The sequence below is a fragment of the Thamnophis sirtalis genome, unplaced genomic scaffold (assembly GCF_051295495.1).
Source record: "Thamnophis sirtalis isolate CommonGarterSnake01/CBP01778 unplaced genomic scaffold, rThaSir2_p1.2 scaffold_14, whole genome shotgun sequence".
Taxonomy (NCBI): Eukaryota; Metazoa; Chordata; class Lepidosauria; order Squamata; family Natricidae; genus Thamnophis; species Thamnophis sirtalis.
The window spans coordinates 25,610,246-25,622,573 of NW_028261394.1; the positions used below are offsets into that span (position 1 = coordinate 25,610,246).

The window sequence follows — 12,328 nt, forward strand, 5'->3', positions numbered from 1 at the left end:
GGGCTATGTTGGGATGCGGGGGTAGCCCAGAGAAAGAGGGGGCAAAGGTGCAGGCCTTTGGAGGCATGTGGGGTTGGAGAGCACTGGCCCATTTCAACTCTTAACTCCTCTTTTGGAGTAATTCTTGGGCTACCCTGGATGCTTTGGGGTGTCCCTTGCCACTGCAGGAATGCCCACAATTATTGAGTCACCAGATAAATGTCTCTCTTGGGTCCTTCTGATGCCTGTGTACCATGACAAGGAAGCTCATGGGAGTTGGGGGGGGGGTCTGTGGTGTTGCAGCCCTGCCCCCCCCCTACAACAGTTGGCCCTGATCGCTGGGGCTGAGCAGAGAGGCTGGGGGTGGGGGTGGGGATGTACTCTCAGTCCCTGCATTGCTACAGGTTGAGTAAGATCAGCAGCCATTCATCTCTCTTGGGCTGACTGCCTTGATATTGACCCAGACTTTAAGGGGATGGATTTTTGCCTTGCCGTGGCTCTTCCAAATAGGCCAGAGACCAACCTGCCCCTTCCTTAGCCAGCAAGCCAGCCTATGCAATGGGATCCCCTGAGAAACTGACTGGCCCTGAGTCACCCATGGATTTCACAGAATTTCCAGACCTTTTGGCTTGGTCCCGTCTCAGATTGGGAGAGACATGCGGGGGGGGGGGGTGTCTCTGCCTTTTTCTAAAGCCTTATGTCAGGCCACCCCTGGGATACTGCATTCAGTTTTGGTCGCCACTTCACAAAAAAGATGTTGAGACTTTGGGAAAAGTGCAAAGAAGAGCATCTAAGACGATTAAGGGCCTGGAGACAAAAACATCAGGATGCTCGCAGGATTTGGGTTTGGCCAGTCTAGAGAAAAGAAGGACTAGAGGTGGCATGACAGCAGCATTCCAGTGTTTGAGGGGCTGCCACAAAGAAGTGGGGGGTCAACTTATTCTCCAAAGAACCTAAAGGCAGGATAAGAAACAATGGATGGACTTAGATGAGGGAATAGAAAGGGAACTAATCAAATTTGCGGGTGATACTAAGCTGGCAGGAATAGCCACAGAAGGCAAGCTCAGGATCCAGAAAGATCTTGACCAATGGGCCCTATCTAACAAAAGGAAATTTAATGTGGAGAAAAACAAGGTTTTACACAGGCAAGAAAAACCAAAGATACAAGTACAGATTTGGTGAAATCTGGCTCAAAAACAGTAACTGTGAGAGGGACTTTGGAGTCCTAGTGGGCAATCACATCACTTAAATATCATCCAGCAGCCATGTGACAACAGCTAAAAAAAGCTAATACAATCCTTGGCTATATAAACCCAGGCTGGAATCAAAATCATGTGATATATTAGTACCCCTTTATAAAGCCTTAGTAAGACCGCACCTGGAATACTGCATCCAATTTTGGTCACATTACAAAAAAGATGTGGAGACTTTGGAAAAGGCAGGAACAAGAGAAACAATGGGTGGAAACTAATCAAGGAAAGAAGCAACCTGGAATTGAGGAGAAACTTCCTAACAGTGAGGATAATTAACCAGTGAAACAGCTTGCCACCAGAAGCTGTGGGTGCTCCATCACTGGAGGTTTTTAAAAAGAGATTGGACAGCCACGTGTCTGAAATGATATGGGGTCTCCTGCTTGAGCAGGGGGCTGGACTAGAAGCCCTCCAAGGTCCCTTCCATCTCTGTTCTTGGTTGAAATAGTTTAATAACAATGGTTCTTTGACTGGCAGGGATTCCTGAGGGGGAGTGGGGAGTTACAAGAGAGACTCTTAAGGGACCAGTAACAGCTTTGGCTCTTGAGCTGCTTGGCCAAAGAAACAGACAGTTGGTGTTTCTGTCGAGAGACTCAAATCACAGGCATTTTGTAATCAAGGCTGGGTAAGACATTGTGTCAGAAAGGCGGCAGCCAAGAAAAAAAGAATTATTATTTGTCTGCAAATGTTTTCTTGAACAAACAAAGAATGTTAAACTTGGCTCGCAGGCAGTTACATTCGGGTGGCACAGTGAAATGGCACCAAGGTGATCAGGTCAGGGAACCAGTTTTTTTTTTTTCCTTTCTTTAATCAGGCTGCAGGTAAAACTTGGATTTGGAAGACTAAATTAAATTCTGCAGCAATCCTATCGCTAAGTAACGTATCTCCTAATCATGAAATGAAAATTATGGAGATGAAGGAGAGGACAACTGAGTTCAAAAAACATTCTTCATTAGATTAAAGGCATAGCAGTTGCATTCGCAAAACATTAGACCAGAAGTCTTCAAACTTGGCAACTTTAAGACTTGTGGACTTCAACTCCCAGAGCTGGCTGGAGAATTCTGGGAGTTGAAGTCCACAAGTCTTAAAGTTGCCAAGTTTGGGGACTCCTCCATTAGATATTCAGCTATTTTTTTGTAGATTAGTATATTATGCAAGTTATAGTCCATATCCAAAAAATGAATTAATTCAGTAACCAGGCTAAGTATGTTGTGAAAACACAGCTGGTGAAACTGTTAGAGATTCTCCAACTTTGTGTGATTGAACAGGAACAAACCATCACCTCTCACGCATATTTCATTGGTTTTCCAGCTGTGGAGGAATGCCCAGATGATCTTGGGAAATTCCTTCAAGGAGGAGAAATGGCAGCTCAGTCCTGGAAAGCAGGAGAAAGAAACTAGGATTCATTTAAAAAAAAAAAAAGAGGGCAGAGAGGAACTGACAGGTTTTCAAGAGTCTGCTGTTATATCTTGCAATAAATTTGCATTTCTGAAATCCTCCAGGGTCTGTCTTTTGAGTTGGCTTACCTCCAAGGGTGGACTTCTGCAGGTTGCAGAAGGCTGGACTAGATGACCATTGTCCTCTCTTCCAGCTTCACCTTTGCGATGGCGTCTGTTCTGATGACATCTATAAGCAGCCTTGCTGCACATACAACTTTGTGTTACTTTTGTATTATTTTGTATAACAGCCTTACTATTCTTCTTCTCGTCCTTCCTATTACCTATCTCCTCCCACTTATGGCTATAACCATGTTGCTTGTATTTTCACAATTTATATTGTTCTGTTAGTTTCCTAGTATGATTGGATTGCTTATTAGTAACCCATGACTATCACTATGTGTTGTATCTTATGATTCTTGATGAATGTATTCTATTTTATTTTTCTTTATGTACACTGAGAGCATCTGCACCAAAGACAAATTCCTTGTGTTACCAATCACACTTGGCCAATAAAGAATTCTGTTCTGTTCTGTTCTATTTTATTGTATTCTATTGTATTTCTCTATTATTCCAATTCTCTATTCTATTCCTGTTATTGTATCCCAAGTATCTATTCTATTCTATTCTAAATTCTATTCTATTCTCTATTCTATTCCTCTATTATTCTATCCCAATTCTCTATTCTATTATATTCCTCTATTATTCTATCTCAAGTCTCTATTCTATTCTAAATTCTATTCTATTCTCTATTCTATTCCTCTATTATTCTATCCCAATTCTCTATTCGATTCTATTCCCATCCTCTATTCTAATCTACTCTACTCTACTATGTATTGTATTATATTATATTGTATTGTGATCATGCTACAGTTTGAATTCAGACCCAAATGGGCATTTCCTTTTCTTTCTTTTCTTCCCCTTTCCCGCAGCCTCTTTGACATGGGAGGAGAGTATTACTGCTACGGGTCAGACATCACCTGCACCTTTCCCGCAAACGGAAAATTCACTCCTGACCAGAAGGCCATCTATGAGGCTGTGTACAGGTCCTCCCGGGCGGTGTTCGGCAGCATCAAGCCAGGTAAAAACAACAACAACCGGAAACCAGTCCCTGCCAATGAAAAGGTGGGGAGAGAGGAGGAGTGTGTCCTTGCCTCTTAGAAGTTGTTGGCATGGATATTCAGGTGCCTGCCATACTGCTCAGTGCCCTCCAGCTCTGGCTGGATGGTGGGGAGTGAAGGCAGAGTTGAAGAAGTTCCTTGGATGAGAAGCAAAATGCCTTCAAGGAAAAACCAGAAAGTCCAGTTCGCTATTTATTTCCTTTCTTATTTTCTCAAATAACTTAAGGCCATGAACATTTCCAACACATGTTTTTTTCTCCGGTAAGACTGGTCTATCAGGGCAACCTCGTCTACCCAATTATGGGATGGAGCATGCTGCTTCCGCTTTCTCCTTCAGCCCCAAACCAGGAACCTTTGCAGGCAGCCGCCTTCGCAACAAACTATTTTTTGTGTTGAAATCATGTTTTACCAACCAAGAAACAAAGGGAGCCTAGCATAGATCTATTTCAAGCTATTGAGCTTGAAATCTGGCTAGCTGATGAGAGCTCAGTAGCTTGAAATAGATCTATGCTAGTCTCCCTTTAATTCTTGGTCGGTAAAAGATGAATTCAACACATTTCCAACACATCTTCCTCTTTTATTTTCCCCACAACTGCAACCCTGTGAGGAGGGTGGGGCTGAGGGAGGGTGATTAGCCCAAAGCTGCTTTTCCTGGCTAAGGCGGGATTTGAACTCACAATCTCATGGCTTGGTGCTTTCACCACTAGACCAGACTGTCTCCCTGGTTTGAATGCTGTTCTCCCAGTAGGCTTCATTGTCTTCCTGCTTCCACATTGTAGACCTTCTGTCTGGCATCCTGCCTCCCTCCCTCCCTCCCCCTCATCTTCTGCCTCCTCCCTCCTCCTGACATGGCAAATAAGGTGCTTGTTGACTCCCTGGGGGCTGATTTTTGTGACTAGCTTCTGTCCATGGTGAAAATAGGAAGCTTTTTGAAATGCCTTGAGACAAACTAACTGCAGTTTTTACTAGCAGTGTGGCTTCCCCAGGGAAAAATGGAGCTATTTATTTGTGGTGGAATGTACCTCTATTCTCTTTCCTAAAGTGGTGCATATCCAAAAATAAGAGTGCATGAAATAAATAAATGGAAAAGCTAGGAATGATGAAAAGTTGGGATCGAAACTTGAAATGATGGTTGGATCCTTTCGATGAAAAATACGGATTTTGAAAAGTGACTGTTGGATGCAAAAAGGCAGGAGGAATGCCGGCTCTGCCATTTATAACATTCAGGGGAAGCTGCTGGGATTTCTCTGCTAATTGGTTGCCATGCTTTGATCAGTCCTGGCCCTCTTTATGGATGGAAACTGATCAGGGAGAGATTCAACAGAACAGAAAAGGGATGGAATGGGATGGAGAATAGAGTAGAGTGTAATGTAGTGTAGTGTAGACTAGAGTAGAGTAGGGAATAGAGTAGGGAATAGAGTAGGGATAGGATAGAAAAGGGATAGAACAGAACAGAATAGGATAGAATAGGGATAGAATAGAATTAGAATAGAGCTGGAAGGTACCTTGGAGGTCTTCTAGTCCAGCCCCTTGCTCAAGCAGGAGAACCTATACCATCTTGGACAACTGACTGTCCAGTCTCTTCTTAAATTAAAAATAAGGAGAAATTTTCTGACCGTGAGAACAATCAACCAGTGGAACAGAAGTTGCCTTCAGATGTGGGAGCTTCATCCCTGGAGGCTTTCAAGAAGAGACTGGACTGCCATTTGTCAGAAATGGTGTAGGGTCTCCTGCTTGGGTGGGGGGTTGGACTAGATGACCTACAAGGTCCCTTCCAACTCTGTTAATCTGTTGGCATTTATTTTATTCATACAGCTAACATTGAATGCAGTGGATCAGGGTTTGCTTTGGTTTCTCCCCATATGTGAAGGGTCTGAGAAAGAGAGAGGCCATTGGCCACATGCCAGGTCTGGGCGTCTGCAGATGCTGAGCCACCAAAGCTCACCCATAAAACAAGGCCGAGTCTGTTTCTGGCTCCAGCGAAGAGGCTGCCTGTCGGCGCCCTGCGCTGCACCATCCCTCTCTTGGCAGAGAGTTCAGAAGCAGACGCCTCCTCAGCAGATTTTGCAGAGTGGAGATGTCTCAAGCCCCACCGTGCAAAGTCCAAAGGTTGGCCTGGGAGGCTGTGCAAACCGGGCCAACAGTTGGCTGCTTCCAACCAGAGTGGAGGGGGCCAAGGTTAATTGCCCAGGATTTGAGGGAGGGAGAGGAGGAGGAGATGGACCTATAAATAACCCTATCAATAAATTGTGTGGGCATGACCATTCCAGGGACAGGTTGGCACCTGGATATGGGCAGTTTGCAATTGGAGGAGGAGATAGAAGAAAGGAGAGGGAGAGAAAGAAAGGATAAAGAAAGAGAAAGAAAGTGGAGAAAGAAAGAAGGAAGGAAGGAAGGGATAAAGAAAGCGAGAAAGAAAGATAGCAATAGCATTTAGAGTTATATACTGCTTCATGTGCTTCCCAGCCCTCTCTAAGTGGTTTACAGAGTCAGCCTATTTGCCCACAACAATCTGGCTCTTCATTTTACCCACCTCGGAAGGATGAAAGGCTGAGTCAAACTAGAGCCGCTCAGGATTGAACTCCTCACTCTAGGCAGAGTTAGCCTGCAATACTGCTTTCTAACAGAGACGGAGGGAGAGAGGAAAATAACAATAGCACTTAGATTTATATACCGCTTCACAGTGCTTTACAGCCCTCTCTAAGTGGTTTACAGAGTCAGCCTCTTGCCCCCAACAATCAGGATCCTCACATTACCCACCTCGGGAAGATGGAAGGCTGAGTCAACCATGAGCCAGTCAGAATTGAACTCCTGGCAGTCGGCAGAGTCAGCTTGCAGTGCTGCATTCTAACCACCAGGGCTCTAGATGCTCCCAGGGAGAGCCTGACCTGCCTTGGTCTTAAGAACAGCTTTCAGATGGCCAGCCGCCATGGTTGATGTGTGTGGAGGGGGGGGGGGGGTCAGGACTGGGGTGCAGAAATGTGGGGACAGAAATAGGAGGCAAAGTTTGCTATCACCCAGAAGCCTGAAATATATGGAGCAACTGAGGAAAATAATGTCGTGTTTCCTCTCCTTTTCTGATAAAAAAAACATCTGCCATAAACGAATGAACATCCCCTTTCCTGGGATCTCTGTATGGGGAATTCCCTCACCTTGGTACTTTCTGCAATTCTGGGACCACCATTGCCATCCTCCCCAGCCCAAATAGTTCCTGATGGCTTTTGTTCTCTGACACATTGATGGTTGCAGAGAGGAGGCCATATTATAATTGTAAAAACATATGGAGAACAGTTGCAAGAACTGGGTTTGGCCCCTCTAGAGAAAAGAAGGACTGGGGTAGCATGACAGCAGTTTTTCAGTATTTGAGGGGCTGCCACAAAGAGGAGGGGGTCACATTCTTCTCCAAAGCACCAGAACGCAAGACAATAAACAATGGATGGAAACCAATCAAAAGAGAAGCAACCTGAAATTAAGGAGAAACTTCCTAACAGTGAGGAATATTAACCAGTAGAACAGCTGGCCGCCAGAAGTTGTGGGTGTTCCATCACTGGAGGTTTTCAAGAAGAGACTTGTCTGAAATTATGCTTGAGCAGGGGGTTGGACTAGAAGACCTCCAAGGTCCATTCCAGCTCTATTCTGATTAATTGATTGATGATAGGATACCGAAAATGTCTCCCTTTAAAACAGTGTTTCTCAATCTTGGCAACTTGGGAGCCGAGGTGGCGCAGTGGTTAAATGCAGCACTGCAAGCTACTTCAGCTGACCGCAGTTCTGCAGTTCGGCTGTTCAAATCTCACGGGCTCAGGGTTGACTCAGCCTTCCATCCTTCCGAGGTGGGTAAAATGAGGACCCGGATTGTTGTTGGGGGCAATATGCTGACTCTGTAAACTGCTTAGAGAGGGCTGAAAGCCCTATGAAGCGGTATATAAGTCTAACTGCTATTTCTGTTGCTAAGATGTCCGGACTTCAATGCATTCGCTGGCTGGGGAATTCTGGGAGTTGAAGTCCGGACATCTTCAAGTTGCCAAGGTTGAGAAACACTGCTTTAAAAGAAATTGTACCTTGTAGTGACAGAAAGAATGAGAGGTTCGGGAGGCATTGATGCTCTGACATTCCCCTTAATGAAGACTTGCCTATTGCTTGAAATGCTTGTGCTGAATCTTTACTTGCTTCCATAACTATCTTTCTCCCTCTTTATTTTCTGTAGCCTTTCCTCTCTTCCTTTGGAGACACAAAAAACTTCCATTGTCTTTGATCACTCCTGGAGTCTGTAGGGAAGTATTTCTAAGCCTTTATTACACCTAACTGGGGTTTTCTGCTAAGGTGTGTGATGGGATCAGTGGTGGAAGGAGGGCTTTCCAGCTTGAAAATGTTAGTGGGTCTCCTCGAGAGAAGGCTGGTAGTCCTGGCCATCTCCAATGCCATCCCAGTGTGGCTTTCACCTCCAGAGCATGACACCTGATCCTTCAATTAGCTTTTCAAACACTGGCAAGCCGATTTCTGCTGCAGAAGCTTCTTCCACTTCAGTTTCATACGGCTGGCAGAGGTCCACCTGCTCTGAGTTGTGGCCTGGGCTGGTCCTTGAGTCTGGCCTGGCATATCCCTTCAGGAGAGGAACTTTTCTAAATGCAGGAAAATCAGTTGCCCGGAGATGGTGGCGCAGAGGTGAGGTTCTCTCGTTCTTCTTTCTAGGCTGGTCTTAGAGCTAGGATTTTGTATTTTGGTTCTTTGCAGCAGTTAATCCCGAAATGGCTCTTAAAAGCCTCCTTTGGGCTACTCAGTGGTATAATTACAACAAGCAGTCAACAGCCGCTCTCCAAAAATGCTGAAAAGGACCTTCAAAAAGATAAACGGCTGGCTGGCACCCATGCAGATTTCTGCTAATTCTGCAAATCATCCTTGATTTGGTATTGGCAAAGTTTGTGTGTGGTGTTTTTTTGTGTGTGTGTCTGTTCTGCTAATTAATCCCATGGTGTCCTGTCCACACCAGCTGCTAGAAAGCCAGGTGGGTGAAAAGAGGGAGGTGCCAATTTCTTACTTGACTCTTTAAGAATGGATATTTATCGCGAAGGTTTTATTCATGGAAATAACCGTTTCCTATTTCCCCCATCTGGAAAAACCAACCCCTCCTTAAAACTAACCCTGAGCAGCTCTTAGGAGTTTCTTCCCGCAGCAGCTCTGCTCCAGTTGCTAAAGCCCATCATGCAAGGGTCCCTTTGGTTTGAACTACAATTCCCATGCATCGCAGCGGGATGATGTCCATACCTAGGCAGGGCCAGGATTTTTTCTGCCTTTGGGAATAAGCTGGAGGCGACACTCTTTATGGTTTACAGCGCTGTTGTATTTATGTGTACCCCAGATGGGTGAGAGTTTTCAGCAATTGTGATTTGGAGGGCGGGGGAGTCTAGAGCAGGGGTCAACCTTGGCAATTTTAAGCTTTGCTGGCTGAGGAATTCTGGTCTTAAAGTTGCCAAGGTTGGAGACCCCTGGCCTAGAGGACACCAAGAAGGGTCAAATATGATCCCAAGGTTTCAGATTGCCAACTCTTGCCCTAAAAGTTTTATCTATTCCCCTTGCTCTCCCAGGCGTTTATGGGGGCCATTATGTATATACGGCACTATTGAATGAGACTTCCTTATTGTTTTTATTATCATTGCCGCTCTTCCCCTGTTTTATTATGCTTTGTGATTTTGATCTTTGACACCCAGAGTTGCCCAAAAGGTGGGCTTGTAGCGAACACGTGAGATCTCGCATGGGCTATGGGTAGAGAAAGTTTAGCAATTTTGCATGGACAAGTTGATTAGGCCAAGTGTGTTGATTTCATCCGGTGATGTGAATGGCGGAAAATGAATTGTGAACAATACAGGAAACACCTCCCTCCTCTGCCCCCAACATTTGCTCTACTAGGAGTGATGGTGCTGAATTAGATTCTAGGAGACCATGACTTCTAGTTCTGCCTTGGGCATGATGCCAACTGGGTGGTTTGGGGCTAATTCTAGAACTAGAAGAGCCGTGGTGGCACAGTGGTTAGAGTGCAATACTGCAGCTGACTTCTGCTGACTGCCAGCTGCCTGCAATTTGGCAGTTCAAAGCTCACCAGGCTCAAGGTTGACTCGGCCTTCCATCCTTATGAGATGGGTAAAATGAGGACCCAGATTGTTGGGGGATAATAGCTGACTCTGTAAACAGTTTAGAGAGGGCTGTGAAGCACTGTAAAGTGGTATATAAGTGCTATTGCACTTCCTGTTAGAATGCTGTATTGCAGGCTAACTCTGACCACTCAGGAGTTGAGTGGCTCAACTCATTGGCTCAAGGTTGACTCAACCTTCCATCCTTCCGAGGTGGGTCAAATGAGGACCCAGATTGTTGGGGGGCAAATAGGCTGACTCTGTAAACTGCTTAGAGAGGGCTGCAAAGCACTGTGAAGTGATATAGAAGTCTAAGTGCTGTTACTATTGCTAGAAAGGCACTTCTGAAAATGTTGTCCCAAAATTCATAGAGACTTGTTCTTGCAGTCACCAGGAGCCAGAGTTGACTGGATGGACCATATCAACCACAGTTCTTGGCCCACTGAGGACTCCCTGGTTCTGCTTGCTTTCTTATGCTCCTTCAGACCAGCAGTTTCCTTTCCACAATGGGCCCCTGAGCCTCACCAAGGCTATCTGCTCCAACAGGAGCGTCCAGACTCATGTCAGAATTTGCCACATTGCAGCTACACACATGAGGCTGGTTCTGGCTCCGTCAGTGACCCCACAGGATTTAGAGTTAGAATAGAATAGAGCTGAAAAGGACCTTGGAGGCCTTCTAGTCCAGCCCCCTATTCAAACAGGAGAACCTCTACCATTTCAGATAAATGACTGTCCAGTCTCTTCTTCAAAACCTCCAGTGATGGAGCGGCCACAACTTCTGCAGGCAACTTCTGGTTTACAGCACTGTTGTATTTATGTGTACCCCAGATGGGTGACAGTTTTCAACAATTGTGATTTGGAGGGCGGGGGAGTCTAGAGCAGGGGTCTCAGCTTTGCTGGCTGAGGAATTCTGGGAGTTGAAGTCCACAAGTCTTAAAGTTGCCAAGGTTGGAGACCCCTGGCCTAGAGGACACTAGGAGACAACTTCTGGAGGCAACTTCTGTTCCACTGATTACTTTTTCTAACTATTAGGAAATTTCTCCTTAGTTCCAGGTTGCTTCTCTCCTTGATTAGTTTCTATCCATTGGAAGGGACCTGCTGGCGCCATCTGGGTTTATCTAATTTGCAAGCCACATTGAGATGTTCTTGGTTGGGTGAGATGCTCCCATTGAATAGATGCCCAAGGCCTGCCTCTCTTGCTCCTGGCCTTTCTCCCAGAGACCTGGCAGGGCTTGGTTCCTATCGATGCTCAGTAATGGGATAAATGCTTCACTGTCTCAGCTTCTAGTACATTCCTTGTTTAAGTGGGGTGGGTCTCCCCCCTCCTCCCGCCCACCTCCAGAAGCTGCCTTCTTCACCGAGGGGACACGAAGCAAGTTGAAAATTTGAAGGAGTTTTGTGACTGAAAAATTGCCGACAGTTGGTGATTCTGCCAACCTAAAGAAGGAAGAGCTAACTTCTTGGTTCCTTGTCTTGGTTCAGCAACCAGACATGAATTCAGCAATTCATCTTCTGCAAAAGAAGAAGAGATGAAGTCATTCTGCTGTGTGACAAATCCCCCTAGTATGCAAGTGGGACCTCAGTGTGCCCAAGAGGAAAGAGCAGTGTGCTTCAGGTCACCCAGATGTCTGAAATAAGAGTTGATTGGCATTCCTGGGGAATGTCTTCTTAGGATGTCTCAATTCTCGGGATTGTGTCTATGAATGTGAGTTGCTGGCTAGAAGTAGAAATCATGTTTCTGCTTTGCAGATACTCAGCCAAAATAGCAGCCCCACTTCTTCCACTGATATTATTTTGGTATTGGAAGGGGCTGAGATATGATCCCTGGAGACTCCTGGAGGCTTCCTCCTGGAACTTGTGAGCATGGTGTCTACTGAGAGAGGAAGTGTCTCACCTCCCATCTTGACACTACTGCAACTGTGGGTAAAAGAAAGCGATAAAAGTGGACCTCCTAGAACAGTGGTCCCCAAACTTGGCAACTTTAAGACTTGTGGATTGGCTGAGGAATTCTGAGAGTTGAAGTCCACAAGTCTTAAAGTTGCCAAGGTTGAAGACCTCTGTCCTAGCACATATCCTCAACATGGTGACAGATTGTCTCACAGGAACCTGTCAAAGAATCGACCATCACGCCATCAGTTTTCCATCGTTGGTTGGTTGTCTGGTTGTAGATTTGCTTCTGAGGAGTTCTCTAAGGCTCCCAATGCAAAGTAAAGGGAGAAATGCCCAAGCAGGGGATTAGACTAGAAGACCTCCAAGCTCCCTTCCAACTCTGTTATTCTGTACTCTGTAGATGCTTTGGGGCCAGAAGCATTTCTTTTCTGCTGCTTTTCTTCTTCCTTAGTGCCTAAAGTAAAGCGGAAACTGAAAAGCAGAGATTTTAATGCCCTCTTTCCCTGAAAATAAGGCCAACCTGG

The 12,328-nt window shown here is 45.5% G+C and overlaps 1 protein-coding gene across 3 annotated transcripts in view; it reads left to right on the forward strand.

Moving 5' to 3' along the window:
* Positions 1 to 12,328, forward strand: part of PEPD (peptidase D) — a 169,455-nt gene that overhangs the window by 148,259 nt on the left and 8,868 nt on the right. Inside the window, exons 12-13 of one of the 3 annotated variants that reach the window (XR_015698462.1) lie at positions 3,598 to 3,746; positions 7,994 to 8,451. Coding sequence is in view for 2 of the 3 variants with exons in the window: in XM_087729027.1 (XP_087585153.1) it covers positions 3,598 to 3,746; positions 7,994 to 8,091 (247 nt within the window). In the remaining variant the exon portion in view is untranslated. Of the gene's footprint in view, positions 1 to 3,597; positions 3,747 to 7,993; positions 9,227 to 12,328 lie in introns of those variants that run through there. The other 2 variants (XM_087729027.1, XM_087729026.1) reach the window with 2 other exon arrangements.